General features: G+C 41.3%; 1 protein-coding gene across 1 annotated transcript; it reads left to right on the top strand.

Annotated features, from left to right (window-relative positions):
• The first annotated feature begins 556 nt into the window (after positions 1 to 556).
• Positions 557 to 20433, top strand: EREG (epiregulin). Its single transcript, XM_030311930.1, has 5 exons — positions 557 to 607; positions 14515 to 14601; positions 17089 to 17212; positions 17833 to 17982; positions 20200 to 20433. Exons 1-5 carry the CDS (start codon positions 559 to 561, stop codon positions 20279 to 20281), a joined length of 492 nt encoding a protein of 163 aa, XP_030167790.1. The 5' UTR covers positions 557 to 558; the 3' UTR covers positions 20282 to 20433.
• Positions 20434 to 20872: the final 439 nt, after the last annotated feature.

Below are 20872 nucleotides of genomic sequence, written 5' to 3'. Positions count from 1 at the left end.
CTGACTTTGATTCAAGTTAGGCCTGTCACCCAAGCGGCTAACACCACCCGCTCCTGGGCAGGTGACCCCACCGAGCAAACCGATCCATCTGGTCCACGCTCCCCACCTCCTCCCGCAGAGGTCGGAGATGGGGATGGAAAAGTTTGGGGAGTAGTCCCCGGCTAAGCAGAAGGGCTTTTTTTTTTTTTTTTTTTTTTTTTTTTTTAATTCCTCAAGCACTCTCAGGTGCTCAGAAAGGGAGGATGACAGGATGACATCCGGACAGTCTCCTGCCGCTCCTCCCCCGGACCTGTTATGAAACTCTGGACTCTTTCTACCTCACCCCGCTAGTGTGTCCTCCGGCCCGAGGGCCCTCCCCACAACTATAAAGGTGGCAGCGCCGGCCGGTTGAGCTCACTTGCCGGACAGACCGGGTGGCAGAGGGACGCGGCCGTGGCGCGCGACCGCTCCGGGCTCCCCGACGCGCTCCAACCGCAGCCCCGCGCTCTCCCCGCGCCGCCGCCCGCTGCCCTGCCCGAGCGCCCGCGCCGCCGCTCCCTGCTCCCGGCGGGAAGGACAATGGAGGCGCGACGCGCGGGCCGCGTCCCCGCGCTGCTGCTGTGCCTGGGTAAGACCCTGCCCGCGCCTCCCCTCCGCGGGGCTCGCTGAAGCCCGGAGCTCCCCCCTCCCCTCCCCCCCCCCCCCCGGGTGAAGTGCACCCCGTTTAAAATGACGTCTGCGGTTCCGCGAGTCCGTCTTGTCCTCAAGCCGGGGACCGATTGGGGTGGGATGGGAAAGGGGGGTATCGGTGTTAAAAATGCCTTTCATCGATGAATTAACCATTGCCACAAATGTTATGCCTGAATTAATGCAGCTCGCTAACAGGCCACAGACTACGTTGCAAAGTTTTTGTTTCTTTCTTTAGAAACGTTGCCGGTTCTGGAAATCCAGAGGCCGGGAAAGCACTGTTAACATTTCAAGTTCTGTTCTTTCTTGTTGGAGGGGGGCGGGTGGGGACCGGGTCAAAGGGCGGGAGTAGAGACCGGACCCGGGCCAAAGAGACCTTTTGGAGAGAAGCGCTTTTCCTCCGGTCTCGCCCTCGGTTTTCTCTGTCGTGTCTGCTTGTTCACGGGGGCGCTGGTGCACGCAGGTGGCAGCTTTGCTGGAGCTCCAGGCGCCACGGAATTAAAACGTGGTCTGGCGTCAGAGAAGCTGGAGGGACATGGGCGGGTCCTGGAGCTGTTTCCAGCCCTTGGACCCCCACGCCCCCCAGCCTGCACCGCGGGAGACCGGTCAGGCAATTTTCTCTTGCTGTTTATTGCACCCCATAGCCTGAAATTGATGAGTTGGATGCCTGTCTATTTGAGATGATTTAGTTCTTGCGGATGGGGGGGGGGGGAGGGGGAGAAGGGGATCCTTTGTAAACTTTCTGGTTTGAAAAAAAAAATATCGTTTCTCTCTAATTCCTTAAATTTCAAGAGGGATTTGGAGGTGTATAGGCAAACCTTAATAAGGAAATAAAAGTTGCCAGCCGCACATTCCTTCTGGGGTTGCAATGGGGCAAATTCCCCTAACAAATTAACTCTACCTATGCAGGATGTGACAGTTAAATTATTATTTCGACACGCCTTATCTCAGGGCTTGGGAGACCTAATGACATGCATACTATGCATAGTTGGAAGTTACTTGTACAAGTTTAGGAACTGAAGTAGAAACTGGGTCTGTGGTTTCTGCCAAAACTGTGCTAAGAGTGATTTGCTAGAAGATTCTCAGTAAATGATTTGGCTTGGCTATCTTTGCTTTGAAGGGTCTGTGAAAAAAATACAATTGGAAAGGGGACTGTCTTCCTAGAGCTAGAAATGAACCTAGAGGTCAGAAAGGCTCCGTGCTTTTTTTTCTTTCCACCTGTAGGGCTGCCTGGGAACAATGCAAGTGTCTGTTCTGGGCCACTCATTGAATATTCTAATTTGAGACAGCAAGAGCCTATGAATAACCTGGTGACTACCCACCTAGAGAGTGTGTTGTGTGTGTTTTTGTTGTCATGAAAGTGTTTAACTCCTTTATTGCATTACTTAATTATAGTTCACCTATTTCATCAGCCGCCAAGCCCATTTCCAAATGAGCTAGGTCAGTTTCTGTTTTCCCAGTTTGTTTAGATATTTCTCTGCCACTAGGAAAGTTCCTGTTTGAAGTTCTCTGTCATATCTCTATACTCTAATCAGGTATGCAAGTCCCATAGTCTTATTCTAAAGCATATGTAACAAAAGACAAGGCCACCTGGTATTTTTGAAATTGACTCCCACCCCCAATGAAAGATTACCTAGAAATACTTTTCCCAAATGCCTGTTCTTCCAAAGATTAGTTCAGACTTCAGCAAATATTTTGTTCCTGCTTTTTTTGGTGGAAAGTATGTGTATGACTGTGGAAAAAATATAGATGCCTTCAGTTTCATCCTCTGCCTCCAACACGTGCAGATTTAAACTGCTGCACATTCATACAATCAATTGGTTACTTTTAAATTTTATAAATATTTGATATTGATGTTCTTGCTTTATACACTGGGAAAGTGTGACCCAAGTTCCTGTAGAAAAGCAGGGCTCAACTGAGGAAGGTCCCACCTGGATTTGTCAGCACTTTTAGCTTACTCAATACTATGTACATGGTTGAGATTCCCCAAACTAGATAACACATTTATAAGTAATTTGCCGTTTTAGAGCTGAACTATCATTTCTAATCTTGTGATTGGCCCAGAACAAAGAGGAGAAATTTTTATCTTGAGTTCTGCAGCTAATGTTTAGAAAGGCTCTTAATCTAAAATCCAGCATTTTCACTGATACCCAGATGCGCTTTTGAGCATGTTCCCGAATGCCATCTCTAAGATAGTTTAGTCCTACTTCACTGCACAACGACAGAGAATTGAGCAGAATAAGCATTCTTTCCTGAAAATATAAGCAGCACACGTCTCAGTGAGACATTGGCTCCTCTCGGATCTTTCCTGTTGACCCTGAGAGTTTCTGAACTGCCTGAGTATTGGCATCACCTGTCTGCCTTCCTCCATCATCTTACCATATAAACAATTTGGGTAATTGGGGTGTGTGGTTCAGCACCGGGGCCCAAATCCAGGAGTTGGGAAAGATACGGACAGTTACCAAATGCTACCTGTGAGCTAACCACGTTGCGTGTTGAGTGCTTTATGCACAATCATCTCATTTATTCCTTAAAATCACTCTGTGAGGTAGGTGTGATTAGCCCTGTGACAAATGAAGAGACTAACCCTAAGTGAAGTCAAATACCTTACAAGGACTTAGAGATGATAGTCAATGGCATAGTCTTTCGGGAGCGATGTGGGAGGAGCCAGAGGGTCTCAGGATCATCAGGAGCATAATAAAAATCACAGGTTCTAATAAAGATGTTTCAGAGTAGTCTGGAGGCTGCCCCAAGGCTTAGAATCCGTTATCAGGACAAGCATATGTACAAAGATGGTATCTGTAAGGTGTCACTCAAAATCAAGCCCAGAAAACATGTCACTGTTTTCTTAAGCGGTGCTAAAATATGTTGAATTTTTACTTACCCTACATTCAGCATCTTTAATGAACGCAATTTCTAGGAAATGACTTTTATTCCCAAGGAGTCATTATACCAATCAACTGAGGCCTTATTTCTGCATGTACCTAGACGTATAGGTAAGGAGAAGCATACTTATGTCTTTTTTCATTCCCGGTATCTTTTTATATTATAGTGAATTTAACATAATACCAATAAGGAACTAAGATGGAATCTAATCTAATCTATAGCACATCTCTGCCAACAGTGAGAAAATAAACATACTTCCTTGGAAGAAAAAAGTACAATACGCACCAAGTCGTTTTGGAAAAAATGAACTTGAATGCCTTCTGTCCATTTTTTGCCCAAGAATCTTCCATTTCCTAGTTCATGATAAGCTGAGAGATGCAAATGACATGTAAGAAATCCCCTTCACAAAGACTGGAAGTGAAGGTGTGGTTTCCACACCTGTCAGTCTTCACTCTGGGTATTGGCCTACGCAAATTGTCTAAGTAATATGGCTGCAACTGCCATGGGGACCATTGCTTTGGACGAGAATGGGAAGATTCCCCAAGGCTGTAATAGGAGGGATTCTTAGGGAGAATGATCCTCGCAGCCATCACCTTGGCATGGCAATTCTGGAACCTTTGCAAAAAATGAAGTAACATAACAGACTGCGTGTCCTCTGGTGATACGGTTTATGTAAAATTGGGTGTCTAATGATAGGGCCAGTGAAGATTCAGTGACATTCTAGGTTAAAGTCATGATTTCGTTAACCAGGCTACTATTTACAATATACAAGATGCTTTGATAATTGTCATGAAAAAAAATGTTAACCCTTAATTTCTTAGGTCAAAATCCTGAATTAAAAAAAATTTTTTTAATGTTTATTTATTTTTGACAGAGAGAGAGAGAGAGAGAGAGACAGCATGAGCGGGGGAGGGGCAGAGAGAGAGAGAGGGAGACACAGAATCCGAATGAAGCAGGCTCCAGGCTCTGAGCTGTCAGCACAGAGCCTGACGTGGGGCTCGAACTCACAGACTGCGAGATCATGACCTGAGCCCAAGTCAGACACTCAACCGACTGAGCCACCCAGGCGCCCCAAAATCCTGAATTTTAAATTTGAGGCATGACAGTGAGTTAAATATAACTCCTCCTGAATATAACTGAGTTATATTCTGATATGTATATATCTGATATAAATATATATATATGTTATATATATGATATATATCTGATATATATATCTGATATATATTCTGATATATATATATATGTATATACACACACACATATATATGTGTATATATATATATATCTCCTGAATATAAATATAACTTTCCCCCAAGGAGGGGAAAAAGCCCCCCTCTCATACTTATATATAAACACACACATGTTCACATATGTCAAACATTATAGTTTTGAGTCAAGAGACATTGTGTATGGAAGACAGTTTCCATACCCCTGTTCCTTTATTTCATACTTTCAGAAAGATTTATTCCTCTCTGAGCCTCAGTTTTCTCATCTGTAAAAGGGAGATCATAGCAGCTATGTTGTCAGGTAATTGTATACAAATCTAATTACTCTGATGATATTATAAAATAATAAAAAGCACTTTTAAAATTAGAGCTGTTATCACCATTATCACCATCATCAAGTGCTTTCTTAGAAAAAGCCTCGTTGCATCCTTACAACAACTCCCTTTAGGCTGGGAAATGTATTAATATTCCCAGTTTTCAAGTGAGAAAACAGACTTAAAAAGAAGTGAGTAACCCAGTGTGTAAGGTTCCACGCTTGAATATGCTGTGCCCTCTACTGTGCCCCAGCTCACACTTCCCTTTTGGCAAAAGCTTTACTCACCTTTTAATACTGAAGAGAAGTGGGGCACCTGGATAGCTCAGTCCGTTAAGCCTCCAGCTCTTGATTTGGGCTCAGGTCGTGATCTCATGGTTCGTGTGCCATGTCGGGCTCCATGCTGGTGGCACGGAGTCTGCTTGGAATTCTCTCTCTTCCCCTCTCTCTGTCCCTCCCTCGCTCATATTCTCTTTTTCTCTCGCAAAATAAATAAACTTAAAAAAAAAAAAGACTGAAGAGAAGTATCAAACCTTCTCAGTTACCCCCCTCCTCCTTTCTCCCACCATTCCAAAATAAACGTGCAACCTACCTCTGCCTCCTTTGCACCACACCCATCCTGGGTCCTGCCCTTTTTAAGTCCCATTGTAAGTCTGTGTCAGCCCCAAGTCGCCTTACTGGTACCGTGTTCCTCTTTGACCATCCACTTCATGACTGACTTATTTTCAACACTCAGTACAGGTTTGTTGGATGGACGATTAGGAAGGTACTTTATTCAAAGTTCTCATCACTGTGTGTCGAACTCGAAGCTGTCTTTTGAAAATGTGTCTGAGAAGCAAAATATTTGGAGACTATGCAATAGTTTTTGAAAATTCAGTGTGTTTAATAATAAAGTTTAGTATTTTTTCTTCCCTATTTTTCTCATTTCTAACACTTAATATAGTCTGTGTTCACTGACGGTATACCTAATAAAATTTAAGTATATCTGCACTGTGTGTGTGTGTGTGTGTGTGTGTGTGTGTGTATGAGAGAGAGAGAGAGAGAGGGAGAACAAGAGAGAGGGACTGAGCAGTCTATGACTCGATGATGGATAGTTAGTAAGAGAAAGAGAAGTATTGTTTTAGAAATGAAAGGAACCTTAGAGTAATCTAAAAGTTCCATCTCCCCCCACCCCCTCCCCAGTCCACTCCACTCCTTAGGTCTCTGTTTTCAGAGATAAGGAAACTCAGTTGCAGGAGCTACAGTGGGATAAAAGTATTATCTGAGCTAGAGGTGGACTCCATACCTAACAGGTCTAGTGCAGGGGTTTTTTTCAGCCTTGGCTCTATTTACATTATGGACTAGCTAATTCTTTGTTGTGGGCTCTCCTGTGCATTGCAGGGAGTTGAGCAGCAACTCTGGTCTCTACCCACTAGATGTCAGTAGCACCTACGCAGTTGTGACAACAATGTCTCCAGACATTGCCAAATGTTCCCCAGGTGACAATATTACTCCAGGTTGAGAACCACAAGCTTAATGTATTTTCCATTGCTATAACACATTGCCACTCATAATTCACAGTTTGAATTAGTGCTCGAGTTGCCAAGACAAGTAAAATTAATATTAATGGTAGGTGCAAATACAAAATCGATGCTAGTGTTTTAAAAAAAAAAATCCAGTTAGCAATTTTTATTGCTGATTTAGCACCAGTTGCCTTGAATAAAGGTGAATCTTATTTACGATGGAGCCATTCATCATAATGAATGACTTTCTACAATCACTGTGTTGCAGACCACCCCATGCCTCCTTTTAAAACTCAGTGCTCTCTTGGATCCCACAACACTGAACTTATTTTTTTTCTCCAGTTTTCTTGGCCATTTCTATCCATTCCTCATCACCCATTTCCCAAAGTGCTATTATTTTCCATTCCATGTGATTTGCCTTGGAATGTCTGAATCACTCCTATGCCTTTAAAGGTCGTATTTCCACATATGACTTTCAAATAGACTCCACAAATCCATTCTTATTCTTTTATCTAAGAACTATATTCCCAGGACACATGGGTGGCTCAGTCAGTTGAGTATCAGACTCTGACTCTTTGGCTCAGGTCATGATCTTGTGGGTCATGGGTTTGGGCTCTGTGCTGACAGTGTGGAGCCAGCTTGGATTCTCAATCTCTCTCTCTCTCTCTCTGCCCCTCTCTTGCTCGTGTTCCCTCTCCCTCCCTCTCTCTCTCTCTCTTTCAAAATAAATAAACTTTAAAAAAAGAACTGTATTCCCAAATGCCTCATAAATAAAAACAGGTAATATATGAAATACGATCTCAAATTCCTTTATTCATTCTGTCCCCCCTTCATGCCCCCTAGCTGCAAATGCCACCACAAACTGTTGCCCTGCCTATGTTTTCTACTCTTTTAATGGCATCACCATCCTTGGTATTTTCAGGAACTTGGCATCACCTCTCACTTCTCTCCTTGCTTCTCCCCGCCAGGTCTCTAGCCTATTAACTCTGTTGAGGACAGAAACTATGTCTTTTGCATTAATTTTCCTGTCAGCATTTTGTCCAATCTCTTGCATAGAGAAAAATCTCAATATTTATGGAATTTGACATATATGGTTACTAAAAGTAAGTAAGCTACCCCCTGCTTTTCCATTTATAGAGTATAACTAAGCCCTTTCCACCTTCCTATCACACTACCGATGCAAAATGGGCTTTTCACTGAAGTCCCCCAAGTTAACAAAAAAAAAAATGTATTTTCACAAAATAAAATTTCTTAGCAGCTTCTATGTGCTGCTTACATTACACAGTTCCTGTGCATGAAGTATAATTAACTTTGAGGCTTTAAAAATTACCTTTTATGTATTTGTTCTCTCCTTTCTTTCTTGACGGTCACTTATTAAAACTCTGTGTTTTGGCAAATTCATTTTTGGCAGTAGGCATCTATAAAGAATGAATGATATGCTAGCCAATGTGCTTCTAAAAACACCGTTAAGCGTTCAAAGCTTCAGGCCATAGTATGGCCGTAATGAAAAGAAGGCTCATGGCGAGCAGTTATAGTACAGACTTGTTCCTTTCCGAGGTCTTTCTTCTGAGACAGTAATGTGATAGTAATTTCAATTTCTGAATTGGATCAGTAGGGATAGGTGTGAGAAGTAAGATGAAAGGGAGTAGAGGCAGACAGGGTCATAAAAATACTTCCCACCTAACAACTTAAAGAAAAAAAATAGTTTCAATAGGAGATTTGAAATACTCTAGAGATGAAACTTTGGCTTTTTTTTTTTTTCACGTTTATTTATTTTTGAGACAGAGAGAGACAGAGCATGAACGGGGGAGGGTCAGAGAGAGAGGGAGACACAGAATCGGAAACAGGCTCCAGGCTCTGAGCGGTCAGCACAGAGCCCGACGCGGGGCTCGAACTCACGGACCGCGAGATCGTGACCTGAGCCGAAGTTGGCTGCTTAACCGACTGAGCCACCCAGGCACCCCGAAACTTTGGCTTTTAAGGAATGCAAGTCCCACATTTAGAGCTCTTCATCAAAAAATTCCAAACACCCAGGTTAGTATAAATTGTACCTTTTCCACAAGAGTTGATATGCATTCTCCTGCATTATGAGAATACTTCCATTGTGAATAAGATATTCGTCTTTAAATCCATTTTTAGGGTGAAGTAAACTATACCTTCACATTTTAACTCACTGCTTCTCAATTGAATAGCTTTAAGTACGGTATTGTATGAGACTAAAATATATGAGTACATTGAAGTATGATTTAGGAATTACTACTAGAATTGAAGAGTGTTATTTCATGCCTATGAATTAAAAAGCATGGCCTAATAAATCTTTTCTTGCCATTTGGCAAGGAAGATCCTATGTCGACCTTTTAAGACTCAAAATTAAAAGAGATACTAATTTGGGGCTCCTGGGTGGCTCAGTCGGTTAAGTTCCTGACTCTTGGTTTCAGCTTGGGTCATGATCTCACAGTTCATGACATTGAACCCCACATTGAGCTCTGTGCTGACAGCATGGAGCCTACTTAGGATTCTTTCTCTCTTCCCTTTCTCCCCTCCTCTCTCTCTCTCTCTCTCTCTCTCTCTCTCTCATAAATAAACTTAAAAAAATACTTATTTGTAACTTGTTATTATATAGCAACTTCTGGTTTCATCCTGTTTATTTGAACAGTTATAGTTGTTTTTTTTTTTTTTAATTTTTTTAACGTTTTTATTTATTTTTGAGACAGAGAGAGACAGAGCATGAACGGGGGAGGGTCAGAGAGATAGAGGGAGACACAGAATCCGAAGCAGGCTCCAGGGTCTGAGCTGTCAGCACAGAGCCCAACGCGGGGCTCGAACTCACAGACCGCGAGATCATGACCTGAGCCGAAGTTGGACGCTTAACCGACTGAGCCACCCAGGCGCCCCTTATAGTTGGTTTTTACATTTATTATTTTTTTATGTTTATTTATTTTTGAGAAAGATAGAGTGAAAGCAGGGGAGGGGCAGAGAGAGAGGGAGACACAGATCTGAAGCAGGCTCCAAGCTCTGAGCTGTCAGCACAGAGCCCAACGCAGGGCTCGAACTCATGAATGGTGAGATCATGACCTGAGCTGGAGTCGGATGCCCAACCGATTGAGCCACCCAGGCACCCCTACATTTATTTTTTAATGAAGCTTAGTTATGAGGTTAGCACTGAAAAGCTGTAGGAAGAGAATGATTTCTGGAAAAAGGCAAGGTTTATATTCTCTCTGTCTCTCTCTCTTTTCATGTAGTTCTCTGGGAAGGAGACTATGTTCAAAAATACTGACAGAGTTCTTTTTGGGATCTGACATGATAAAGAGTTTATAGTTATTTTAGCCAAGGTGAAGCCACACCTTATCTAATAGTAAATTTTAATTTTATTTTTTTTTTAATTTTTTTTTCAACGTTTATTTATTTTTGGGACAGAGAGAGACAGAGCATGAACGGGGGAGGGGCAGAGAGAGAGGGAGACACAGAATCGGAAACAGGCTCCAGGCTCTGAGCCATCAGCCCAGAGCCTGACACGGGGCTCGAACTCATGGACCGCGAGATCGTGACCTGGCTGAAGTCGGACGCTTAACCGACTGCGCCACCCAGGCGCCCCGTAAATTTTAATTTTAAACAACAAGGCATCTGGAAATGGTGAAAGCATATTCACTCTTTGAAATTATACAAGACCTAACAAGCCTACTATGTTACAAATTCTAAAATTATAGACTGCCATGGAAGAAGGTACAAAACTAACAGTCCGTGAGCAGGGTAGGCACGTGACCACACCAAAAGCGTGAACAAAGCGGATTTTGATACCTGCTTGGGATGGGCAAATATCATGATTCATTATGAGTTTACCGTTCTGGTCTAAACATTCTGAAAGGTTAAATTGGGAAAATAAGATGATTTCTTTCATTCTGTAACCTACCTCATTTTATTTGGGGTCATTTTTCTTTGCTTCATTGCTATTCAGGAAAGCCATTTTCTCCTGGAGAATTGCCCTTGACTTTGCAGTATCGGCTTGGTCAGCCAGTCCCCAAATCCCAGCCTCCTTCTAATTGAGCCCCTCGGTGTAGCCGTAAGGAAGCAAAGTGAAGGAAACCCCATGCAGTAAGAAAGACATTTTCTACATCTGGCGTTCCTCCTGACTGTTGGGCAAGCACTTCTTAGCGCCTCAGGGCCCATGGCATTTCGTGCTACCCCCATTCAGATAATGATCCTCAAACTTCTTCTCCCACGCACGGTGCCCCAATATTGTGTAAGGATGTGGGCTCGGCCCTGACTCACCGAGTAGAGGTGATTTGTATCCTGTGAATCACCTACACCACTTCCTGCTGGCACCTTCGAGATTTCATTGAAACACAATCTCTGAAAGGTGAAGGTACAGAGAGGAGCAGGTGTGCATCAAATTCCTAAAACTCATTTGGGAAATTTGACAGAAATAATAGCCTCTGATGGAAATTTGACTTTTATTGCATTTCTTGAAACAGAGTGCCAAGAGCCCGTTTTGAGTTTACAGATAGTCTGCCCCATCCCACCTTGCACGCAGTTCCTCTATACTTCAGTTACCAACGTACAGCTTGTCACCAGATCTGTTTTCTGGACACACTGACACTATCCAAAATCCTTAATATCCTAGTGAATTATTTTCTTAGCAGAGACCCATGGTCAAGAATCAAAAACTCAAATACCATATTTGCAATAGAATCATAGACCATCATTGTTCAAATAACACTAAAGGCAGGGAATAAACCTGTACGATTAAGGAAATGTATGTATATGACTTTAGCGTCTATTCCTTCCCTGTCTGACTTTAATGAGTAGTGTTTCCTAAGGGTGACAAGGTGGTGGATATCAGAATTCTCCATGGGTTCCCTTTTTAAATATTTTGATCAGCTCCACCTACTCGAGTTTGCAAGGGCCTGGAGCAGAGACGAACTTGACAGAAGCTCGAGAATCATTCTTTTAAAGAAACAGAGCTATGCAGAGGGACACAGCTTTAGAACCAATTTTGCTATTTTATTGGCTATGTACATCCATGATGGAGCTGCAGTCTTTCATTTGAGGAAAGCATTTAAAATTATTTACCAGTTCATCTGTAAAAGACCCGGATGTTCAATTCATGCAGCGAGAGCTAGTCTCGCAGAAACCATCCCGAGCGATGGACGATGTCCAAGGGAGCGTCACAGGTTACCAGAGCCCAGTTTTTGTGGAGACACACCCTGCACTGAACATTCTTTAATTCACAAAGACAAATATGTCACCTGTGGCCTGACCAGGTGGAACAAAGTTTCCAACAGTGGAAAAACTAACAACTACTAAAAACCTTAAAAAAAAAAAAAAGACTAAGAAGCAACACCCCAAAACAATTAGCTGAATTCTATAATAATTGCAGATTGCAGGTGTAAGCAGATCCAAACAGGAAAGGCTAGTTTCTGATTTCCACAAAGGATAGAGAAATGAGCTTCCAATGTGTTTGCACGGTGGATGGGGCTGACGGGCGAAGTTCTTGGTAGGAGCACTGGTAACGTTTTCTCCAAAGCCTTCCTCAGATGAAGAAGCATGGAGGAAGACCGGCACCAAGAATGTAAAAACACACAGCTAGAGCTCCTGTTTGTGTTGAGCGGACTGTATAAGTTAAAGGGTTTAATTCTGCCATAGGAAAATGCATGGCCAAATTATATTGAGAAGTGGAACAAAGCTGGCCTGGATGATGGCTCATTCTTCTTAAAAAGATATATAGAGAGGGGCACCTGGGTGGTTCAGTCGGTTAAACGTCTGACTTCAGCTCAGGTCATGATCTCAGGGATCCTGAGTTCCAGCCCCTCAGCACAGAGCCCATTTGGATCCTCTGTCCCCCTCTCTCTCTGCTCCTCCCTTGCGAGTGCATTCTCTCTTTCTCGCTCTCTCTCTCTCTCCCAAAAATAAATATTAAAAAAAAAAAAAAAGCTGTGTGGAACAAATTATCTTTTTCTATCTCTGTTCAAATGACAATGAAACCCAGACTTTAGGAGTTTTTTGTTATTTAAGAAAGATGATTTTTTTTCCTTTATGAGCAACTGGAGCAGTTATTTATATTGTAGGAGAAATATGGGGTGGGAAGGAGATAGTTCTAAACTTTTCAAAAAAGGCATTGTCAAATCATTGGAAGATTATGAGACTTGCTGTCCAAACATAGATTCCAACTCTTATTTTCTACGCTCACTATGTAATCGGTCTTGGACAAGACATTTAATTTAACTTCCCTGATGTTAAATTTGGGGGGGCTACTAACTACTTCATAGGATTGTTCTAAGGGTCTAGTTTGAAACTTATGAAATTAGAAGCTATGATGCAGATGTGTAATGTAGTTTTTAGCAATAATATGCAGTATGTTTAACATATCCATGTCTCCTCTGATCGAGAAAAAAAATAAGATAAAATCTTTTATTACTTGGATTAAATCATACTTTAAAATATCAAATTACAAAGAGATTTGTAATCTTGTTATAGACCAGGAGAGGGCACTATGCACACATACTGCTAAAACTAGAGGCTAGACCCTGAGTATCCTGGAACATTTGTGAGAGTCTCTGGTGTGTTAGGCATTTTGGAAAAAGGTCATTTAATTTAATTCGCCCCCAAACTCTGTAAGGTGGGGGAAATCTAGAGCCAGAGAAACTAATTAATTTGTCCAAAATCACATAACCCAAGTTTTCCCCCAGGATTGCCTTTCCATCACACTTGGTTGCCTCCCTAGAGCATTAAAATACTCTGCTTCAATCATATTTACCCTGGTTTGTCTGTGTGATGTCTGTATTATTGCCCCTTTCCAGGTTCTATAATGTGGCCCATTAACAACATTGCTATGTACCCTTGGGAAAGTTACTTAAACTCCTTAAGTCTCAGTTTTATCATATGCTTAGTGGGGATAACAGTAGTAGCTTCTTCAAAGAGTCACTGGGTGGATTAAATGAGATAATATAGATAAAGAGGACAAGAGCCACGCCTGCATATAGTACATGCTCAAGATATGTTAACTGCTATCCACAACTGCATCACCACCATTAGTATTTACTATATAAGTTACTCGTCTAGCCTAGAAAGAGGGGTGAAGTGCAAATGCCTGACTCCCGAACAGAAGCAGCTAAACCCTCTTCAGTAAACATCTGTGCAATGGAAAGGACTCTTCTTACACTTTCTGTGGAATTCAGAAAATACTTAAGTCACTCCGGAGCCTGTTTTCCAACATTGGCCTATCAAGTGGGGACACACGATGAAATGCCTTGTTCAAACTTTTACTGGGCTGACAGAAACTGGATTCTAGGGCTCAGTGCTTCATCTAGCGTGTTTTTTTGCTCCCACGTTAGATAAGATACATTCTGACTTTACTTAGATTACATTTTATTAATTAAAATCTACTTTTGTGCATAATACAATGCAAACAGTAAGCTGGGCACTTAAATCAACAAAGGAACATATCGATGGTTGAGAGTCCTGTTTAGTTGTTACTGTAAATAGAAACTGATTGTCAGTTAAGCCTTTGTGTGTGTGTGTGTGTGTGTGTGTGTGTGTGTGTATGCGTGTGTGTAATAAGCTCTATCTTGGAGCATTGCTCCAAACACATCATGGAGCAAAATAGTGGAAAGTCTCTACAATTTCTGTTGCTAAGCTTCTAGGAAATCAAATTTCAAAATCAGGTCTTTGACCCTGGGAACAGGGCAAATCTGAAATTAGGAATGTCATGCCAAGGTTTTTACCCCTAGACCGAGAGCTGGGGGCTCATTGATTTTCAATTATTTCCTGTTTTTACAAATCAGTTTCTTTTATGGTTTCAATGGATCAAATTCTTGAAATCATTAAAACAACCCTATAAGTAGTGTGGTTACATGAAACTCTGATCAAGCTTTCTTTTTTTGAAGCACTGTTTATATATTTGGTTTCCCCCCGTTATTAGGTTGCCATCTTCTCCAAGCAGTTTTCGGCACCACCGTGATTCCTTCATGCATCCCAGGAGAATCCGAAGATAACTGTACAGCTTTAGGTGAGCCCGGCTTTGCCAGTGCTGCCCCGGAAGGTCACACATTCTTAACAGAAATGAACTCAAAGACTATGAATATGTGACAGTGTAGAGAAAGGGGAGAGGAACAGCTTCTGTGTTAACAAAATAATTGTGGGGGGGGGGCTGAGTGGCTCAGTCACTTGAGCGTCTGACTCTTGCTTTCAGCTCAGGTCATGATCTCCTGGTTCATGGGATCCAGCCCTGAGTCGGGCTCTGTGCTGACAGCACTGAGCCTGCTTGGGATTCTCTCTCACCCTCTCTCTCTGTCCGTCCTTCACTTGTGTTCTCTCTCTCTCTCAAAAATAAATAAACTTTTAAATAATAATACTGATAATTTTTTTAGCACCTTATTTATGAACTAGATCTGGAAAAACGATATAAAAGAATAACTGGTGGGAGAGGGAATGGGCATCTAGTTCTCTGGAATGAGTGGATCTTAAAGAGATAGGACAAGGAAACTCAGATGCCCTTTGGCCATTCCCTAGAACTTTGCTGTGAAACCATTGCTAGAGATTAGATCCCAGGCAAAGTAGGCAAATTTAACCTGGTACACAGTAGATAATCAATATATTTTGTTGTTATTTTTTGTAAAAGGAACAAATGATGTCCTTTCTTTCAGTTACAACGTTCATTCAGAAAATATTTATGGAGTACTTAATACATGCCAAACACTGTGCATAGGCATAGGAACACAGAGAGAAGTCACGCATAGTCTATTTTCCTCGGGGACCCCTGAGGACTCTGGATGTGGTTCAAGAGAGCTCTACTTTAGACTCAGTCTGAATATTGAGTCGAAGGTTATCCTGAGGAACCAGGGTATTTCCCACAATAATTTTACCTTCTCTCTTACCCTCCTTTTTGTTATGCCTCCACTATTTAGGTTTTTTTTTTTTTTTAAGTTTCTATTTAAATTTCAGTTAGTGGACATACAGTGTAAGATCAGTTTCAGGTGTACAATATAGTGATTCAATACTTCCCTATAACACTCAGTGCTCATCACAAGTGCCCTCCTTAATCCCCACCACCTATTTTGCCCATCCCCCACCCACCTCCTATCAGTTCGTTCTGTATAAAGAGTCTGTTTCTTGGTTTGCCTCTCTCTCTCTCTCTCTCTCTCTCTCTCTCTTTTCCCTTTGCTCATTTGTTTCGTTTCTTAAATCCCACATATGAGTGAATTCATATGGTACTTGTCTTTCTCTGACTGACTTTCTTCACTTAGCATGATAGCCTCTAGCTCCGTCCACGCTGTTGCAAATGGCAAGATTTCATTCTTTTTTATGGCTGAGTAACACTCCAGTGTGTGTGTGTGTGTGTGTGTGTGTGTGTGTGTGTATGCTGCATCTTTATCCATTCATCAGTCAATGGACACTTGGGCTGTTTCCATAGTTTGGTGATTGTAGATAGCCCTGCTATCAACATTGGGACGTATGCATTCCTTTGGATTAGTATTTCTGTTCTCTTTTCTTCCTTCATCACTGGACTCTTTAGAAGTTTGGTCTGCCTCCCTCCCTTTTTTTGTTATTGTTTGCTTGTTTATTTCTTTCAGCAGGAGTATTACAATCAAGATGCTATTGTTTGGTTATTTCATAAGCATCCTTCACATTTCAGTAACTAAAAATCCTAAAATGAATTTTACATACAGGTTGCAACACTACTTCTAAAAAGGCTTCTATTTTCACTGTTGTGTTTGCCCAGCCCCGGGCATTTGGAAGTCAAAATTTGTCTAGTTCAGTTCTCATGGTTACAGATGTTGGGGAGGCTTTGGTTGATTTCTTTGATGGTACCCTTAAAAATTTGGAAATATACACCAAAACATGCCTTCCTAAAAGATCTTTGACTTTTTTGCAGTCCCCCAAAACACTCACACCCCACCCTGTCGTACAATACTGTATTGACAGAGGCTGATTACTGAGAAAAAAAAATACAATGAGTTTTGAAACTACTGATAGTATATCAGCCTGTTGGCTGTGTTTTAGGATTAGGGCCAGGGTATGGGAACAGTGTGAGTTAGTTAATAAATAAAATAAAGAAAACCCACTATAAAACTTTGCTCTCTTGAACTAATTAATGGTTTCAGTTTGCAGTTGCTTTTGGAGTAATGAACTGCAGAATTATTTTGAGATTTGAAAAACATCAGACACATTTGGGTTAAGTGAATAACTTTGGAGGGTAATGATTTTTGTGTGTCGTAAATTTTCCTTTTCTACCCTTCAAGATTATCCTTTGTGAATTAAATGCCTAGGTCTTATTTTGTTTGTTTAGTCTGTTGGTCCTTCTCCTTAGGGGTCAAATGTTTGTTTATTGGCCTAGGAACTGTGATAACTAGAGGGACTTAGTCCTGAAAAGTCTCCTCGACTGATTAGTACCTGCCCTGCTTTGCTACAGTAGCTCAGCCATGACTGTATGAAAGGGTGATTCATGCTTCGAAGGAGGCAGCGGAATATACCCAACTTTCCATTTCCTTCACAGTTCAGACAGAAGACAATCCACGTGTGGCTCAAGTGTCAATAACAAAGTGTGGCTCTGACATGAATGGCTTCTGTTTGCATGGACAGTGCATCTACCTGGTGGACATGAGTGAAAATTATTGCAGGTAATACGCAAAAAAAAAAAAGTGTTTTTTAGACATATACTCTTTTTTTTTTAAATTGTTTGAAGTTGATGTGTTTCCAGGGGCTGTAGTTTATACATACTATTAGCATGCAGTTATATGTGCTATTAGTAACGTTATTAAGTATGTTTTTTTTTTTTAATTTCTGGAAGAAACAGTAGCTCTCAAATTGTACCGATATTTCCAGGGTACAGAGTCGGGTAGGCTTTGATGCCTCCTTCTCATAGACCATGAAGGTGGTTCTGCTTTTAGTCTTTCCACTGGACTTCTACATCAGCCCCTGTTTTAAGGATTGATTGAACTGATTAAGACAAAATGCACCTCCACCCTACGAAAACTTTCCAAACCCCCTTGTGGGTTGTCAGCCACCCTGGCAGCTGGGCCAGCCTGTCACTTAGCACCACAGTTAAGCTGAGAGCTGTGTGGAGCTCTGATATCAATGTGGGCCCCGCTCTGAGGCCAGTCTTGGAATTTCCCTTTACAGCTGTCAGCAACCCTCGTCGGTTTCCTGTATCACAGTGTGAGACGACTCCTTACAAAACGAATTCTTAATGATAATTTCTTTTTTAAATAACCGATCTTTCTCTCCCATGTTCCTGTAGGTGTGAAGTGGGTTACACTGGGGTCCGCTGCGAGCACTTCTTTTTAACCGTCCAACAGCCCTTGAGCAAAGAATATGTCGCTTTGACTGTGATTCTCGTTTTCTTGTTTCTCGTCATCGTTGCCGGTTCCATATACTACTTCTGCAGATGGTAAGCCGGTGGTTTCTGCACTCTGCTTCTATGTATTATGTTTACACAATGCAGGCTAAAAAACTGGGTAAGACTATGGACAAAGTGTTATTTAGAGGGATACGATGGACTCTGCACAGATGATACGTATTTTTTTAATTTTTTAAAACGTTTATTTCTAAGGGGGGGAGGGGCGGAGAGAGTTGGAGACACAGAATTTGAAGCAGGCTTCAGGCTCTGGGCTGTCAGCACAGAGCCCGTTGTGGGTCTAGAACTCACAAGCTGTGAGATCATGACCTGAGCCAAAGTTCGACCGCTTAACCAACTGAGCCACTCAGGCGCCCCCACTGATGATATTTACAAAAAAGAAGTTTCAGTGGCAGATCATATGGATTTGACTCTAATATTAGCTCTGCTATTTATTGTCTCTATAAGCTGTACAAGCCAAGCTTAGAGTATCAGTTCTTTCTTCTATAATATACAGATAGAAATCTTCTACATTAATGACAGGACCATTTTCAGCATTGAGTATTATCATGCATGTTAAAGAAACCATAAGGCATGATGTCAATGTTATGTTTAACCATTTGTATTTAATTATTAGGTTAAATTTTGTATTTCATAAAGCATGTGCTTTGTAAATTAATAACCCTAGAGGCTTAGGATTTTAAAGTTTAAGGCAGACCTGTAGACAGGATTTTCCAGACAGTTGTTAAGAGCTTACTTTTTCCCGTCTCCCAGAACAGTGACACCCCACCCTGTTGTATAATACTATACTGACGGAGGCTGATCACTGAGAAAAAAAAATACATTGAGTTTTGAAATTACTGACAGTGTATCAGACTGTTGGTTGTGTTTTAGGGTTTAAGACCAGGGTCTGGGGACAGTGTGAATTAGTTAATAACAGCTGCCTTGAACTGTCTCCATGAAATCCTTCTTATTTTGGAGCTGGTACAAATTTTTCAGTGAAGATTTGAGTGGATGTCATTTTATTTGTTTGCTGAAAGCAATGTGCTTCTACTTGTGAAGGTCGGAAAGTGTGCTACTTTTATAAGATTAAATTTATTTTGCCCATGATTGATTCTAAGTATTCATCAAATTAAAACACCTTCCTAATTAGTTATGATCACAGAACTGAACACTACTAAAACTGAAATACCCCTAAAAGATCTTTGACTACAATCCTTTCCTTTATAAAGATTGGGGAAATGAGACCTAGAGAGGTCATTTGACATGCCTCAGCTCATATAGTTGGCAAGTGGCAGAACTGTGTCTGTGTCTAAACAAAAGCTTTCAAATTGTATTCTTCCACTAAGCATAAACGTGCAGTTTCCTCAAGGCTACATGCCTCATCTCCGAAATGGGTAGAAAATGAATTCAAAATATTAGGAGAATAGCTTGAACAAACGAATGAATGAATGAAGATTCTGAATCCTAGCTGGCAGAACTTGACCTTATGTAACCCATTTGTACTTCACTGTCATCATCTATAAAATGAGGATGATAATGGCAATGTGAGAATGTGAGAATAGAATGAGTAATGAATGTATAGCACTTAGGGCATTGTCAGCCACTAATTAGTGCTTGGTAAATAATAAGAAGTTATTCTAATTGCTTTTGGTGATAACATTGTATCAATGTGATGGATAGAATGTAATGATATAGTATGGTATTCACATACTAGTTTTCTAGAAGGAAGGAAAGAACAAAAGAACCAAGGAGGAAGGAAAGAAGGAAGGAGAAAGGAAGGGAGGGGAGGGAAGGAAAGGGAAGGGAAAAAGAAGAAAGGGAAAGGAGGGAGGGAGGGAAGCAAAGAAGGAAGGAAGGAAGAAAAAAGAAGGAAGGAAAGAGAGAGGGAGAGATTGAGAGAAAGAAGGGAAAGGAAAGAAACAAATGAGAGAGAAAGAGAAAGAGAGACAGAGAATAAAACACCCAGGCTTAAATATGGTCACATGCTTTCCTGGAATTTTGTAATTTTCAGGACATGTTAAAACCTCTGAGGAGTCCTTTAACTGTGTTTCACCATTTCCTCCCCAAATTGTTTGACCACAGAATACTACCCCTTCTCCCTCTTTTTTTTTTTCTCTTGCCCAACCTAAATCTGTTGACTTTTGTCATTTTGGAAACACTGTGCTGATGTTTCTTTTGAGTCCATATGTTGGTTTGTTTTGTTAGCATACTTTGTTCTTCTTACTGTTAACTACAGTGCTAACAGTTTCGATTTCTGAATATTTCTAGGTACAGAAATCAAAAGAGTAAAGAACCAAAGAAGGAATACGAAAGGGTGACGTCAGGGGATCCAGCATTGCCACAAGTCTGAATGCTGCCATCCAGCTATGGGCAGGGATGCGCAGCGTGCCTGATTATGTTAATATTCCTATTTTATTAATAATATTTATGTTGGATCATGTGTTAAGTCAACAATGGTGCATTTTTAATATACTTGGAAAAGTTTTTTATTTTTGTTTTATTTTTGACAGACTATTTGCTAATGTATAATGTATACAAAATATATAATATGGAAAGAAGTCCTATTTTTGTAAGAAATAATTTCCTGGGCCAAATGCTTTAGCTTCAAAGCTCATTTGCCAGCTACACAATGCTTAGGAGTGAGCGATGTCCAGTTCATCACTCAGGAAGGGTCAGCAAATGACAGATTCCTGTTAAGCCTAAATATATATGGTCAAATCGAGTGAATATTTTCCTACTCCTCACATGAGCGATAATTGATTTGACTGTATCACAGTTTGATGTATGGCGTGGCACCACTGCGTCATGTATTAAAACACTAATGCAATGGGAACTGGGGAGAAGCAAGCCTATATCATGTGCTAAGCACTACACGCAGGGAACGAAGTAGACCCAGGAGGGCTGTATCCTTCAGTCCCTACCCTCAGCTCTGATTCCATGG

The sequence above is a fragment of the Lynx canadensis genome, chromosome B1 (assembly GCF_007474595.2).
Source record: "Lynx canadensis isolate LIC74 chromosome B1, mLynCan4.pri.v2, whole genome shotgun sequence".
NCBI classification, from domain to species: Eukaryota; Metazoa; Chordata; class Mammalia; order Carnivora; family Felidae; genus Lynx; species Lynx canadensis.
Note: the sequence above shows the minus strand (reverse complement) of the source record. Positions and strands in the feature narration are given on the sequence as shown.